Raw genomic sequence first — 13,962 nt, forward strand, 5'->3', positions numbered from 1 at the left:
CACAAGATAAGGTAAACTATTTAGATTTTCACCCCCCCCCCCCCCCAAAAAAAAAAAAAAAAAAAAAAAAAAAAAAGATTTGCAATGTATTTTTGGAAAGAAATATGGAATGTAATCATTTGATTGGATTTCAATACAATTACGCTCCACAGAATATGGAGCCCTATTTTAGTTAGAGTATAGCATTTTTTTTTGGAAAACCCCAGCCTGTATATGTAGCTGTAAGACTGATGTTTCAGTCCTCATATGGCTACGGTTCGAAGATGCAGGTTGGAATCACTCATTACAAATGATATCGCCATATTAAATAACAGCTCAATGGTCCAGCTTTTGAAATGAATCTTTGATAACAGCAGATGAACACCTGATGTCACGTGTGGCATGTATGAGTAATCTCAGTGGACAATAGTATCTGACATTAAGCACTTGAAACATTAGAAAGGATTACTGTTGGATTATATAACATGGTTATCTTGTTACTATGCTGCTGTTGCCATAGCAACAGCTATGTGATGGGACATGTGAGGTGACCTGCTTGAGTAGGCTTCTCCCAGAGGCATTCTCTGTCAGTCGAGATTAACTGTTATACATGTGAATGGTTTGGTTGTATATTTTAAATAAATCTTGCTTGTGTGCCAAATGCAGAACACAGTTTCAGATGCCTAAAGTTAAATGAATATTATTCCTAACAGAGGCCATTATCGTAGGCTATTGTAGGAGTGAAGTATGTATGGCTTGCTTGTCAAGGCTCCACGGCTGTGTGTATCTAATGCATCTAATATGGCATGTCAAACTCTGTATATCTGCCATCCTTGGTTGCCTGTCATACTAGTTAAGTCTACCTTATTTTAACCTTAAGTTAAAATTGTGCTACTTAACAATGAGAAGGTTAGAGTTGAATAAGAAATCCATGGCACTGTCCATGGTGCTGAAATAGGATATCTCACTGTAATCCACAATTTTCTCTGTTCCATATAAGTTTCTCCTTGGATCTGTTTTGCATCTCCATACAGCCCATAATAGGCTGCATAAGAGCCCACTACAGCCTCGCCCTCTCTACAATGAGCCATCATCTCCATGGTTTGTGTGTGTATACATGTTTACCCTCACGTACTCCACACAGTACCTCCTTCTAGAGTTTAATTTATGCTCTATACCAGATAATTTCTTATCCCCATTCTCTTTTGCTCTGAATTTATATAACCCTGCTTTCTCTCTTGTTCCGTTCACCCCACTCATTCGCTTGGAATACATCACCATAACATCTTCACTCACTTTGACTGTCACCACATTTCTCATTCATCGTCTCTGTCTCATGTCAGTCCTTGTGTTTGGTTCATGCTCTGCCGACAAAAGCAAGACACCTTCCCCACTGTGAGCGTGTGTTTGTGTGTGCGTGTCCATTTTCCCAGTGTCTCTGTTTCCTGTGTGTGGCGGAGTGACACTAGGTGACAGTGAGCAATGGTCCTGACTTAAAAAGTGGGTGTTGCAGCTGTTGTGCATGTGTGCGCAGCTAGTAGATTGGTTTGTGTTGTGTGTGTCTTCACACTATGATGGGTGACAGTTGAGAGGGAACTGGGATGTGCGCACTCCGTTCCGTCTTGATGCCCCTGTCACTTCTTGGCCTTGTTCCCTTCCCTCAACTTCCCTTGGCACCCACCAAGAGGTGGAGGGTGAGGGTAAGGGGTGAAAACAGTCGCTCATACACAGGGATGGCCATCCTCCCCTGGGCACAGACATCAGAGCAATGCCATGGATGCAAGAATCTCAAGATCAAAGAAACAACTGAATAAATTCAAACTTGAGGGGTAGTCAAGTCATTTTTATCACTTTTTGAAACCAAAAAACAGTTTCTCTATTTGGGGATTTGGCCTGAGCAAAGGTATTGACATGCCTCCAACTATTTATTTATTTATTTTTTTACCAACTTAAGTTGTAGTGCAAGGGCTCTAAAATCCTGTAAGTCAGCAATAATGTGGAAATCTAGGTATTTTAAGCTTAAAACATCAGCAAATGCAATTGAAATTTGATCAAGCTTGAAGAAGTTCCAATTTATAGAATGCATTTTAGAAGAGATTTAAAGTGCAGAGTTTCCAGGTTGGATACAAATGTAAAGCCTATAGGCTGTATTGGGACCATGGAAAAAGTGCCTAGAAAGTGAATTTCGTTCCACTCACGTGGATCTACATGAACTCTGCTTTATAAGATATATCTATTGCTAATTAGTACCCAAAAAAGTTTCTACTCACCGTTTCCAGTCATTTTTTAATAATTAGCGTTTTTGTGTGGTCTTTTTTTACTGTGGCGTAGTGAATACTTACACGGGCGGACTAGGATTTGCAGTGTGTGCAGGTTTTTGTCACGTGGAACCAATGGAGCCAAGTCCTGTTGCCGTGGAATCAGATAAACACCCAACATGGCGCCAACTGTATCTCGCACAGATACAGCGAAGATGACAAAAAGAAAGAAAGACAAGGAAACTGCCTTCAAAAGTTACTAAAAAAGGATCGAAACGATGCTATATGCATCTCACAGATGTCCAGGGCGAAGACGTGCAGGACTTTACACGGAAACGGTGGGAAACTTACAGAACCTGCGTTAGACAGTGGCTTTCTCTCTATATTTTTTAAACGCCGGTTGCAGAAGGCTGCTGAGCTGAAGGAGGACACCAGCGTGCTTTTGCACATTAAAGAAAAAGACTGTGTGGCCCTGGAGGTGCGGTACCACAGGACCTGTTATGCACAGTACACTAAGTTTTTGTCAAGGCCTATGGAAACAAGTACTGCAACCCAGATGAAGCGTGAGTTATTACAATGCATTAACATTTTATTACACATTGTACATTTCAAAATGAGGCATTGACAAACAACATAGTCTTTTTGTGTTTAACTGTAGTTCCGAAAACCTATTTGATAATTTTATTCAGGAAAAATTGGCGGAATAGACAAGCTTAGATAATCTTGATTGGATGATTATGTAAATATGACATGGCTGCAACAGTTTACACATGGTTTGTGTGTGTGTGCGCGTGTGTTTTTCAGAACTGAAACACCCTTCACTGACAGCTACAATTTCTTCTGTGAGACTGTCATCCATCAAAGGATTATAGTTGACCAGGAAGTGCTGCGAATGGACAAGCTACGAAAGACATTCGTGGACATAGTGAAGAATCAAGAGGGTCTTGATGCTTCAGAATACAGGTAACCGAAATGTGTCTCTCTCACGGTTCTTGTAAACAAAAAAAGTAAATACTACAAGGTTAATTGTTATTGACTTATTCTCACAAAAAAGGGTATGCGCGTATGTTTATGTAAACACACGTGCATGCGCACACACATACTCATCTTTCCCCATATTTTTTGTGTTTCAGGCAGGATCTACTGAAGAGGCGCTGACGCGTGACTTCCCGCAGCTCACTTTCCACTGCCCTGCCAAGAGAAACATCAGTGAACTTGTTTTTGTTGAGACACTGTCAGCTGATAGACTATTACAAAAGATACCTCCACAGTCAGGTACATCTACTGAGTCCACTGAGGTAAGCCAAGCTGAAAGCCAAACTGAAAGTGACAGGGAACACATGGCTAGCACAACATCTGGATGACTAAAAATCCTGCCCCTGATAGTGTTTTGCAGGTAGTCCACTGTAGTTGCAAGACAACCAAATGTGAAACTGAAAGATGTTCTTGTATGTCTGCAAGACTGTCTTGTACAGATTTATGTCGGTGCCAAGCATGCGAGAATGTTTCAAAAGAAACAGAGGACAGAGCTGTATGGGATGATGACTTTGATGAAAGTGATATTGATGAGTAATATATGCACCATGTCACCATGTACAGTTTTTCTTTTTCTTTCTTTTTTTCTATATTTGTATGTGTATTAATCTATATTTTCATATTCAGAGACACTGTCGTATTTGAATAAATGTTTTATACCATACTTGTGAATGACTCTGACCTTTTGTGCATTTATTTTTTTGTCTTATTCCATTTTTGCCATTATTCCGATTTAGGAGGGCGTGGTAGCAATTCGGTTGATTTTCAGCCATTTATGGCCATGGTGTGCATTTTTATTTTATATCTTTCATTACACAGTAGGTTGTGATATTTTTAATATATGACACATAAGCTTTTAGCTAAATTTACTATATATTTCATTGTGCTGGGTGCAAACACTTAAGTTGAAGCGTTTCCTTCAAGAAATTAGCTACATTTCTCACTCGAATTCACCTATGTACACTAAGGCACCAATACTTGTTTCAAATGTTTGGTAGATGTGTTTATGACATTTGATAAAGATTTTGTGTTGCCAGAATTAACATAGCACTTAAAACAAGCAAAAACAGCAGCACCAGATTTTCATTTTTTGGGTATTCTCATAAAGATACATTTCTGGCTGGTGACAAAGTTCGGACAAATATTCTGAGTAGAACTTTTAACCCAGAGTCTAGAAGGGTATTGTCTATGAAAAAATGCACTGAACACGTAGATCCAGCGTAGTGGAGCGAAATTCACTTTCTAGGCACTTTTTCCATGGTCCCAATACAGCCTAGATGCATATATCATCGTTTCGATCCTTTTTTAGTAACTTTTGAAGGCGGTTTCATTCTCTTTCTTTTCTTTTCGTCATATTCGCTGGTATCTCTGCTAGATACAGTCGACGCCATGTTGGATGTTTATCTGATACCACAGCAACAGACTCGGCTCCTATTGGTCCATGTGACCAAAAACCGCTGCACGCACTGCAAATCCTATCCGCCCGTGTAAATATCACTACGCCACAGTAAAAAAAAGACCGACACAAAAACGCTAATTATTAAAAAATGACTGGAAATGGTGAGTAGAAACTTTTTTTGGGTACTAATTCGCAATAGATATATCTTATAAAGCAGAGTTCATGTAGATCCACTTGAGTGGAACGAACCAACAATCTCGTTCAGCCAATACAGCCTACTACCTCTGAAAAACTATGAAACTATAAAAGGCCAATGATTTGCCAGCCATATCCCTTCACTGGAACCCTACCAGTGACTGGATATGATCATATAGTCCAACTGTTCAGAAGATAAAAAGGTCACATTCTCATTTAGTCATTTAGAGAAACAACTGGCAAGTTTAAATGCAAACTACAGAACTCCACAGCATGCAGCACCATTACTGTGCATTTGAAGAACCAATGAACGCAGGTAATTTATATCATGTCAGCTTATTTACTTTATAGCTTGGTCTCGGAGAGGGACATAAAGAAAATGTTTTTGGTTAAATGTGGCTGTCCTAATGTTTGATCCATTTCTTCCTTATATTGCAAAAAATTTCCTTTTGTGTAAACAATTTTTTTCTCTGGAAACGATACATATATTAGACAGTTACAGCAGTCTCCAGAGGAAACTAGTGGTCACTACAACCAAACACAATGAGTCATTGGTTGCATGCTAATTGTGGGACTGCAGTTTAATTAGCGTTAGTGTGGCATACCACAGTAATGAGCATACTGAAGGTAACGGATGGCTGTGAACACAGCGACAGGTAGCGGCGGTGCAGAATTAATGTGTGAGAGAGGGGAGAGGCAAACAAAAAACATTCAGTGGATCTGCCAATTAGCTTTTCCCTCCGAAAAGGTTATTCATTTGACAGCACCAAAGACATCTGGGGAATACAAAGGATTGAGAAGACAAGAAGCTTGCAGCATGACTTGCAAGTTTTATGAGCCACTTTGTGTGCTTACGTATGACTTCCTGAACTTTTTGTATTATCCTAATAAGCTTGTACAGATGTCTGACAAGTGTTTATTAAGGCATGATTGTGTGACTTCAACACACGCTTTTGCATTGATTTTATCTGTTGACGGTGATAAAACAGAGCAGTACTGTGAAGGAAAATGAAAGTAGCACGCTTGTAAAATGTGACTTTGTTGTCGTTCAGTTTGAGTCGCACAACATTATGAGCCATTCCACTGATTCATAAAGACGCATCTGTATATCACAGTTTATCTGCAGAATTTGTAGAGATTCACTATTGATTGTATCGACAGACCTTATCTAATGAACGAGGAGAAGGCATTTGCCTGTGGCCAGTTGCACAGATGAATTTACTGTCCTCATTCCACTTCATGGACAAAGAATCGATGCTTATGAGTGCTTGAAGGAAGAAAGGAAAGGTATTGGAAGAGTAATACTGTCTATGGGCAGACAAGACTCTAAAAGAAATAAAAATATACAAGGGCTTTACACATATACAGATCATATGCGCAAATGTTCGCAAAAGCAAAAACATAAAATATGATAAAATGCAGCAAAACGCACATTGAAACTGATGGTGCATTAAAAATTGCAGACTGCGAATGTGACTAATGGAAGTACAGATAACACATACACACAAACACAGTGTATGATAAGCAGGCTGGAGACGGAGTGTGATTTGAACGATAATGCGAAGAGAAAGAGGTTAGGAGGAGAATAAGAAAATGTAAAAAAAAAAAAATGAGGAAAAGTGAGAAAGCGAAAGTGATGTCAGTGTTCTGGGACTATTACCACTATCAGAGCTAAAAGCAGAGATTGAGATATGTCAAATCAATTATTAATGTGAAGATATTGCAACATTAGCACCACTTGTTTCAAATTGACACCGATATCACAGTCATATGAGATATTCTCAACATCCATGCCAAATATGATGACATTCATTTTGACAATGGTACTTCTCCAAATATGGTTTCCAATCTGTCTGGCTGTCATGCACGACAAGCCTGTTGACAGTCTAGTTAACATTACGGGAGGTAACATATCCACGACGTGCGGTTTCTGGTACACTGGCTCACTGCAGAAGTGTCTCTGCCTTACTTAGAGGGGCTGACATGTGGATGAAAATCACTGAAAAAGGTTTTTGTCATATCAGACTAGCACTGTAATGTAAACAAAAACAGTATGTCACACATCCCCAGGGTGTTTGTCAAATTGAACAAGTCTGAGAAAAATCGAAAAATGGCTTAAGCTTAATACTCTACAAACAATGTGTTAAGTCTTGTATTATGCAACTAGGATGTTGTGTTTTCAACAATGAAGGCATCAAGTGCTTGGTAAACCTGCCATGTAGAATTAAATTACTGCAAATTTTGCCATTACTTATTTTTAAGGGGTATTGCCCCTGGCATGTTATGATTGCTAACCTATACATATGCCTACACTAGGCTTCTTAGGTTACTCCGTCAGAGGTAATCCTTCTTGTTAAGGGAGCACCTTCTTTGGAAGCTCTACTTGAATTGAAGGGGAATGACCAATCCCAATATCAAATGGTAAAAGAGTGGAAAGAAGTTAGAAGGATGAAAAGGAAAGTTCTGATATGAAAACTTCCTTTCACCTGCCGAGCTCGGAACAGCATTACGCATAAGTTGTGCATCTCAGCAGCAGAGAGCTAATGAGCAGGCCAGACAGCTGCGAGTACAGGTGAGCGCTCCAGGTTGACACGAAATCAGTGTCAGGAGTCACCGACAGAGGGAAAAAGAATCAGATGCAAATGTTCCTTGCAGGCTTAAAAATACATATAGGGGGTTCATGGGATATAAGGTCGAGTAGGACAAATATTAGCATATGTCACACACTAACACCTCAAAGTCAAACTCCTGCGTCATTACTGGAGCAAATTGACTTTCTAATGAATGGTCAGTGTTTGTCAAGGGACAATGACTGCTATCAGAGAAGCAGACACACTCACGCACACAAACAGTGCCCATCCACTCCTGTTGATTCCTCTCCTGTAATATTGATTGCCTTTCTCCTCTTCCCTGGTGTTCTCCTTAACAGCTCCTCTCACCGATCTATAGAGTAAAATAAAGGCAATACTGATAGAGAACGAGAGAGTGTGTGTGTGTGTGTGGAATGTGTTTGTGTGTGTGTGTGTGTGTGTGATGTGCTGTGGGGTGTGTGGGTGTGGGTGTGTGCTTGAGTGAGAGAGGTAACTTGCAATTCTGTTTTTCTCGGACCCGTGAGGTGATTTCAAGTTGATTGAACAACAAACTATGTGGAAGAGTACTTTGAAGAGAATGCTTGCTATCCTTCCGTTCAACACCGATCCTTCCAGCACAAAGCAAGTGTGGGTGGAGAGTGTGCACGAGTGTGAGTTTCGTGTTTTTTGGCCTTTTTGCTGGATGTTATTAAAGATGCATTGTTTAAGCCTTTGGTCTGTTGTCAGTGCACTAGGCAGGGTGCCTGTTTTATTCTCTGTAGAAATATCTTTAACCTTGCCCAGGCCAGGAAAAAAAATATTCACAAGATAGCACTGCGATTGAGTATGAACACAAAAAAACATCCTCCATTATAATTTCACAATGTATCTATTGTCCTTTTTGTGCTGCAGACTGTCCCTGTAGTCTTATAACGTATAATTCCATCATTCACTTTCAGAGCCTCGTTCACTGGTTTGGCCTGTGTCATACACATTCAGGATTAATCAACTCAAGGCAAATGACCGTGAGCCAGAATTCTCTCACCAATTACAGATCCAGAGGGAGTCATGAGAGCATTTTGTGCTTGTGGTTTATTAATCATTATAGTAAAACTACAGCATGCGACGGTACAGTGGAGGTTGGATGCTGTACAAATGTGTCATATTTTGCTGTTGCTCAGTGAAAAAAGAGTACAAACATTTTTGTACAATTTTCCAGCTGGTGCGATAAATAGGAATAAATCCAAAGTGCATTATATTTGAATGAGCTTCTTCTTGCAGTAGATCATGCTTCAGCAGTGACACTCCATTATGCTGAACAGCCACCTATCGACCCTGGTATCCAGTTATCCATATATAATTATTTTTCTCAGTGTTGAATCTGTCTGAAAAGTCATTTCTTGAAGCAATATAAATAAAAAAGCTATTCTGCCAAGACATTCAAGCGGAGCGCGAGTGGAGAGTGAAAGAAAAACGGCTCATGAACATTTTCTGTTCTCTGAATATACCAAATACTTCCTCTCACACTGGATATGTTGCATTCGATATTTCTGAGACGGCCTGGAGAGATGGGGGCTTTTAGTCAGGTGTGGTGTGTGTGTGTGTGTGTTGTTGTGTGGTGGTGGGTGTGCAAGGTTGTGTGTGTGTGTGCGTGTGGACGTGTGTGGTGCGTGGTGGTGTGCGTGTACTGTGCGATGTTCAGACCTTTTCAACAAGGATAGACTTTTGCATTGTAATTCACTGTCATGCTTACCTTATAAAAGAAAATAGTTCTTCCTTCAACTTGCTTTATCATTCCGCATATTTAAACTGCATAAAGGAATGTTTCTTGTAATACACTTGGAAAGTAATCATAAGAGTTCGGGTTTTTATGCTACCATTCTACCATCATTGGCTTCTGACACTTGATTCAGTTGATTCCCCCAGCAAATCTGACAAAAAATACAGACTGCATACAAAAGAAAAAATATTAAAAATACTGTGCCAAAATGTGTTGCTTTTATATTTTCACTAACGTACGCTTTGTGCCTCTATGGATGTTTTTTCTCTCTTTGGGGGTCTGCTGGGACAAATTCGATCAGGTTATGAATTAGGCCTGTTAATGGCTTTGCACTATAACTGACCTCACATGACTGTCATTAAATAAAGTGGGCACTGGGAATGAGTGGGAAAGATACACACGCATATTATTAACTGTTTTATCAGACTGGGGAGATTGCTCTGGGATCACCAGGCATAATTTTCAAGGCCCCGTCATCTCAGTGTGCGTTTTTATGTGTTCGGACAACTAATTATTTTTCTAATTGTCCTCAAGAGACCGGGCCAAAACTGACCCTGCAGGGAAAAGTGGCATGGTTTAATGTGGAATATATACGACTGTGTGTGCAGTATGTGTGCATACATAAAACTGCAAGTGTGTCACCTGCAGACTCATTGCATAGCGTTCAGTAAGTAATCTGCTATCCCAAATTTCCCCAGCTTGTGCCACAATATTTTATTTGTAGGACAATCTTTAATGAAATTGGTGAGACAGTGGGAGGTAAATGCAGTAAGTGAGAGGCTAACACAGGATACTGGCTATTGCTAAATCACCCTCCATTGTTTTATACAATTTATACTTCACTGTAATAAGAGTTTGGCAGTTGCTTCGCTGTTTGGCTGAATGTAGTCAAGTATACATGTCTTGTTGTTCAAGCAATCACGTAAAAGTGAACACTGCAACAGTTTGAGGCCCTGAAGACTACATTTGGTTAAATAGCTAAAAATGTGAACTTGACAGGAAGCTGAAGAAAGCAAAGGCCAATATAGATGTCACAGATGCCAAAAACTAGTTCATATAACAAAGATTGAGGAGGTAAACAGAGTGATTGCAGCAGGGGCAGAAAGTCCTGCTTGCCCTGTGATGTAGGTGGAGCTCAGGGGGAGTTTAAAGTTACACCAAGATCCCGTTAAGAATTCACGAGCTGAGGGTTTAAAAGTAGTGAGGAGGAGGAGGGACTTTGAGAAAGCTAAGCCTGTGGTCGATCAGTCCCGCTGGGTTGTGCATTTTACATGTGGTTGTGTGTCTGGAAGGTTGCAACTCTAAGTTTAGCAGGCAGAATTTGTAAGTGTTGATGCACATGTACACCTGTAATGTCTTTTTCTGCCCTTGTGATGGTCAAACATCAAGACACCAAAGATCTACTAAAGTGTCATTCTGGTTATTTTCTCTTTCTAGGCTCTGTTCTTGTTTTCGTGACTTGACACTCTCCAGTAAGAAGGGTTTGTGCGTGAGTACACCTGCCCTTGGTTGCATATGTGTTGAGATGGAGGTGAGCCGAGGTGAGCCAATTCTATCAGGATAAGTGTGACAGGCCAATCTGTGGCCACCCATTTGCTCTGACTGTGAGGATGTGTTAATGGGTTTATACACACTCAGAAACACACACTCACATACATACCATATTCACGTTCACTCACACTTGAGGCAAGATCTTAAGTCACAGTTAAGATTTGTTTTAAATTGCACGTACATTCCAAATATCTGCACCATGGCTGTTCATTGGTTGATATTAATTTGGTGTTCATATAGATTCTTACACTTCCATCTTGGACATATTATTTTTAAATTAAAGGATCTGCCAGAATATGCCATGTAGTTGAATAATGTCTGCTTAAGTTGAGAGGGAGTATAAGAAATTGTGATAAACATCAAATGTCTGGACTGATGAATTGCACGTCCATGGATGTAACCTCTAATTTGTGACCCATAACCCATCAAAGTGTGGTTCTACCCTGGAGACCGCATATCCATTCATGCCCTATTTTCCTTTCCTACACTCTCTTGCACATGAACTTGTTCTTCACTAAGAGTCTTTCAGATCTGTCATTTTGCACCTTTTGACACTCCTTCTCTCCTATATCTTTGAATGCATGATGATGTCTTTTTCATTTTTGTCTTTCTTAGAATTTCATATTATCTAATATCTATTATGCCTTCAACCTCTCCTGTTATCTTGGCATTCATCTCTTATTCTATCTGTCACTTCCTCCCCGTCCATCTTTCTTCCTCTCTAGGTTTTAGCGTATTTCTCTCACAATCCCACTGCTTCTCTGCCCTCCCCATGTCCTCTCAGTGCCAGCAGGGATAAAGGTGCTAAATGTACTCAGTCTCACTCACATACACACATATATACACACACTCTACCCTGGGGCTTGCACCAACACAAGAAACCAATTTTCAATTTACAGTGGAGTGGGAAATCTCCCTGCCCCCAGCAAGCTCTATCTCCCTCTCCAATCTTGAGGACAAGGGTTTGACAGCAGCTGGGGTGTTTGTGAATTTGTGCGTATCTGTGTGTGCATGCTTGTGCATTTGAAGGAGAGAACGACACACACACAAAAGTAAAGGAAGAAAAAAATTACAATGAAAGTGAGTCAATTGTAGTTAATGAGATAATCTCTGAGATCTTATTCAACAGTTTTCCACAATAATAGAAGCTATAATGTCAACTCCTGAAGGCTGGCCTGGCGCCCATCACAACTTTGGCAGTGGCCACCAGTCTCTGCTCTCACCAGGATCTGGTTTCAGAGCTGGTAAACAATGGCAGTGGTTAGGTTTGGTAATGGATCTGAGGGGGACGTTGGCACAACGCTGAACCCCAGGAAAGCAATCTGAGACATGGCTCAGGTTGGCTAGAGATGTCCCTGAATGCTTAAGGCTAAAGGGCTGGGCATGAGCCCAGGCGTCATGGAGGTGGGGGAGGTTAACAACACAAACACCTCATCCCCCAAAATGTCTGGTTAGTATGTTGAAGCCTTAGTAAATGAATAGGAAGGAACTGACAAAATATAGTGTTTATAGGCTTGAGGAGTAAAAGACAAAGAGAGAATTTGTATTTCTGGCTGTGCTGTGGGTGTAGGTTAGTGACAATTCTAGTTGGACTCACATGTTGTGCAGGACACACCAGCCACAGTGGGGATCTCCTGAGCCAAGACATTCACTGCAGGTTGAGTACTGACCACAGGCCTCTACTGGCACCCTGGACAGCTGCAGAGGGAAATGCAACAAGGTTAGAACACAGTAGAGGGACATTGAGATTACATTTTCAACTTGTGAATGATGTGAAGATGAGCAAAATCATAAGAAGAAAAATACTACCACAAGACAGACGGAGTGTGTGAAATACCACAGAAATGTATTGTTCCAAGATACGAGTAAAGCAGTGTTTAGATATGCAATGGCAGAAATTTTAATGTGATAAACACTGGCTGCTGCATTAGTCTTTGCACCCTGAATGACTCAGCGCATTGTTACCATCAATATTTAAAGTAGCTGTAAATCGTCTCTATTAGATGTCATCATAGATGTGATAGGAGGTTCCTAATTTTTACTACATTTTGTAAGACTACGAGGTTTTCCACTGCATGAACGTGGAGCACGTACAAAGAATGCTTACTAGAATGAGCCCAGAATTGGGCCGTTCAGTCTTTCAGCTTTCATTGCTGTGTAGGATCCAACAGCTTCAATCCCCAGTTTTTGTTCTATTGTACACTGACAGTCAATAGAAACTTTGAGACCATATTTTCAACATAATTTTTATTTTGAAGCCCGAAACTGGATTTTCTTCATATGAATCATTTGTTTAGCATATTGGCATACAGAAACAAAAATCTAAGGTTTCAAGAAAGATTTCAAAATAAAGAATTTCACAAAAGAAAACAGCACCTGCCAAACACAAAGTCACAACAGTCAATACTGAGTATGGCCTCCATTTGCTTCAATATAGGCAGCAATCCGTTGGCGCATACTTTGGACCAGGCTTCTGATTGTGGGTTGGGAACAGCCCATACGCCTGGCTACATCACTGTAGCTCAAACCGGCCTCCACCATACCCAGTGCCCGGAGACGATGTTCATGTGATAGACACGGCATGATGCTGTTCACTGGACTAACAGTGGTGGCCTTTTTTGGGCCTTTATATAGGCCTTCAAAACCCATTCTCAAATTGTGCAGATACTCACTGAGTATTGCTTGGTGTGTATTTGGTTCACTTTTGCAAAGTGACCAACCCATGTGCAATGAATCATGACAAAATGACAAGTCATCAATATCTCAACTACCAGGGCACTAGATCATCAGTAAATCCACAATGAATAATTACAACCCCCCTACAAGTAGAATTCTGCGTACATTTCTACCTCAAAGTTTCTATTGACTGTCAGTATATATGCAACATACAACTAGCCAATATGGTGTATTGTATGTTGACAAAGATGATTTCAAATGCTGTGCTTGCACTAGGGAAAATTGTCTCTAGCCACTGTGGCTAAAGTGCTAGAATTTTGTTTAGCCACATTTAGCCACACCGTTTCAGTATCTGTACTGCGGCGCGCGAAATTTTGAAAAAAAATGGAGTCCTTTTCCTGCATTCTGGTGCATTTTGAGGCCAAAAATTATGTTCAATATTGCTTCAGTTTATTTCAACATTTTAATTAAAAAAGTTACTCACACACAGTTTGCATCTGGACTGTTTTTATTTCTAAG

General features: G+C 40.3%; 1 protein-coding gene across 1 annotated transcript in view; it reads right to left on the reverse strand.

The window, feature by feature from the left end:
- The window catches only part of plxna4 (plexin A4), a 252,777-nt gene that overhangs the window by 79,807 nt on the left and 159,008 nt on the right, over positions 1-13,962 (reverse strand). The window contains 1 exon segment of the mRNA XM_022195665.2: positions 12,365-12,465. Coding sequence (XP_022051357.2) covers positions 12,365-12,465 — 101 coding nt within the window.

This window comes from Acanthochromis polyacanthus, chromosome 1 (genome assembly GCF_021347895.1).
Source record: "Acanthochromis polyacanthus isolate Apoly-LR-REF ecotype Palm Island chromosome 1, KAUST_Apoly_ChrSc, whole genome shotgun sequence".
In the NCBI taxonomy this organism is placed as follows: Eukaryota; Metazoa; Chordata; class Actinopteri; family Pomacentridae; genus Acanthochromis; species Acanthochromis polyacanthus.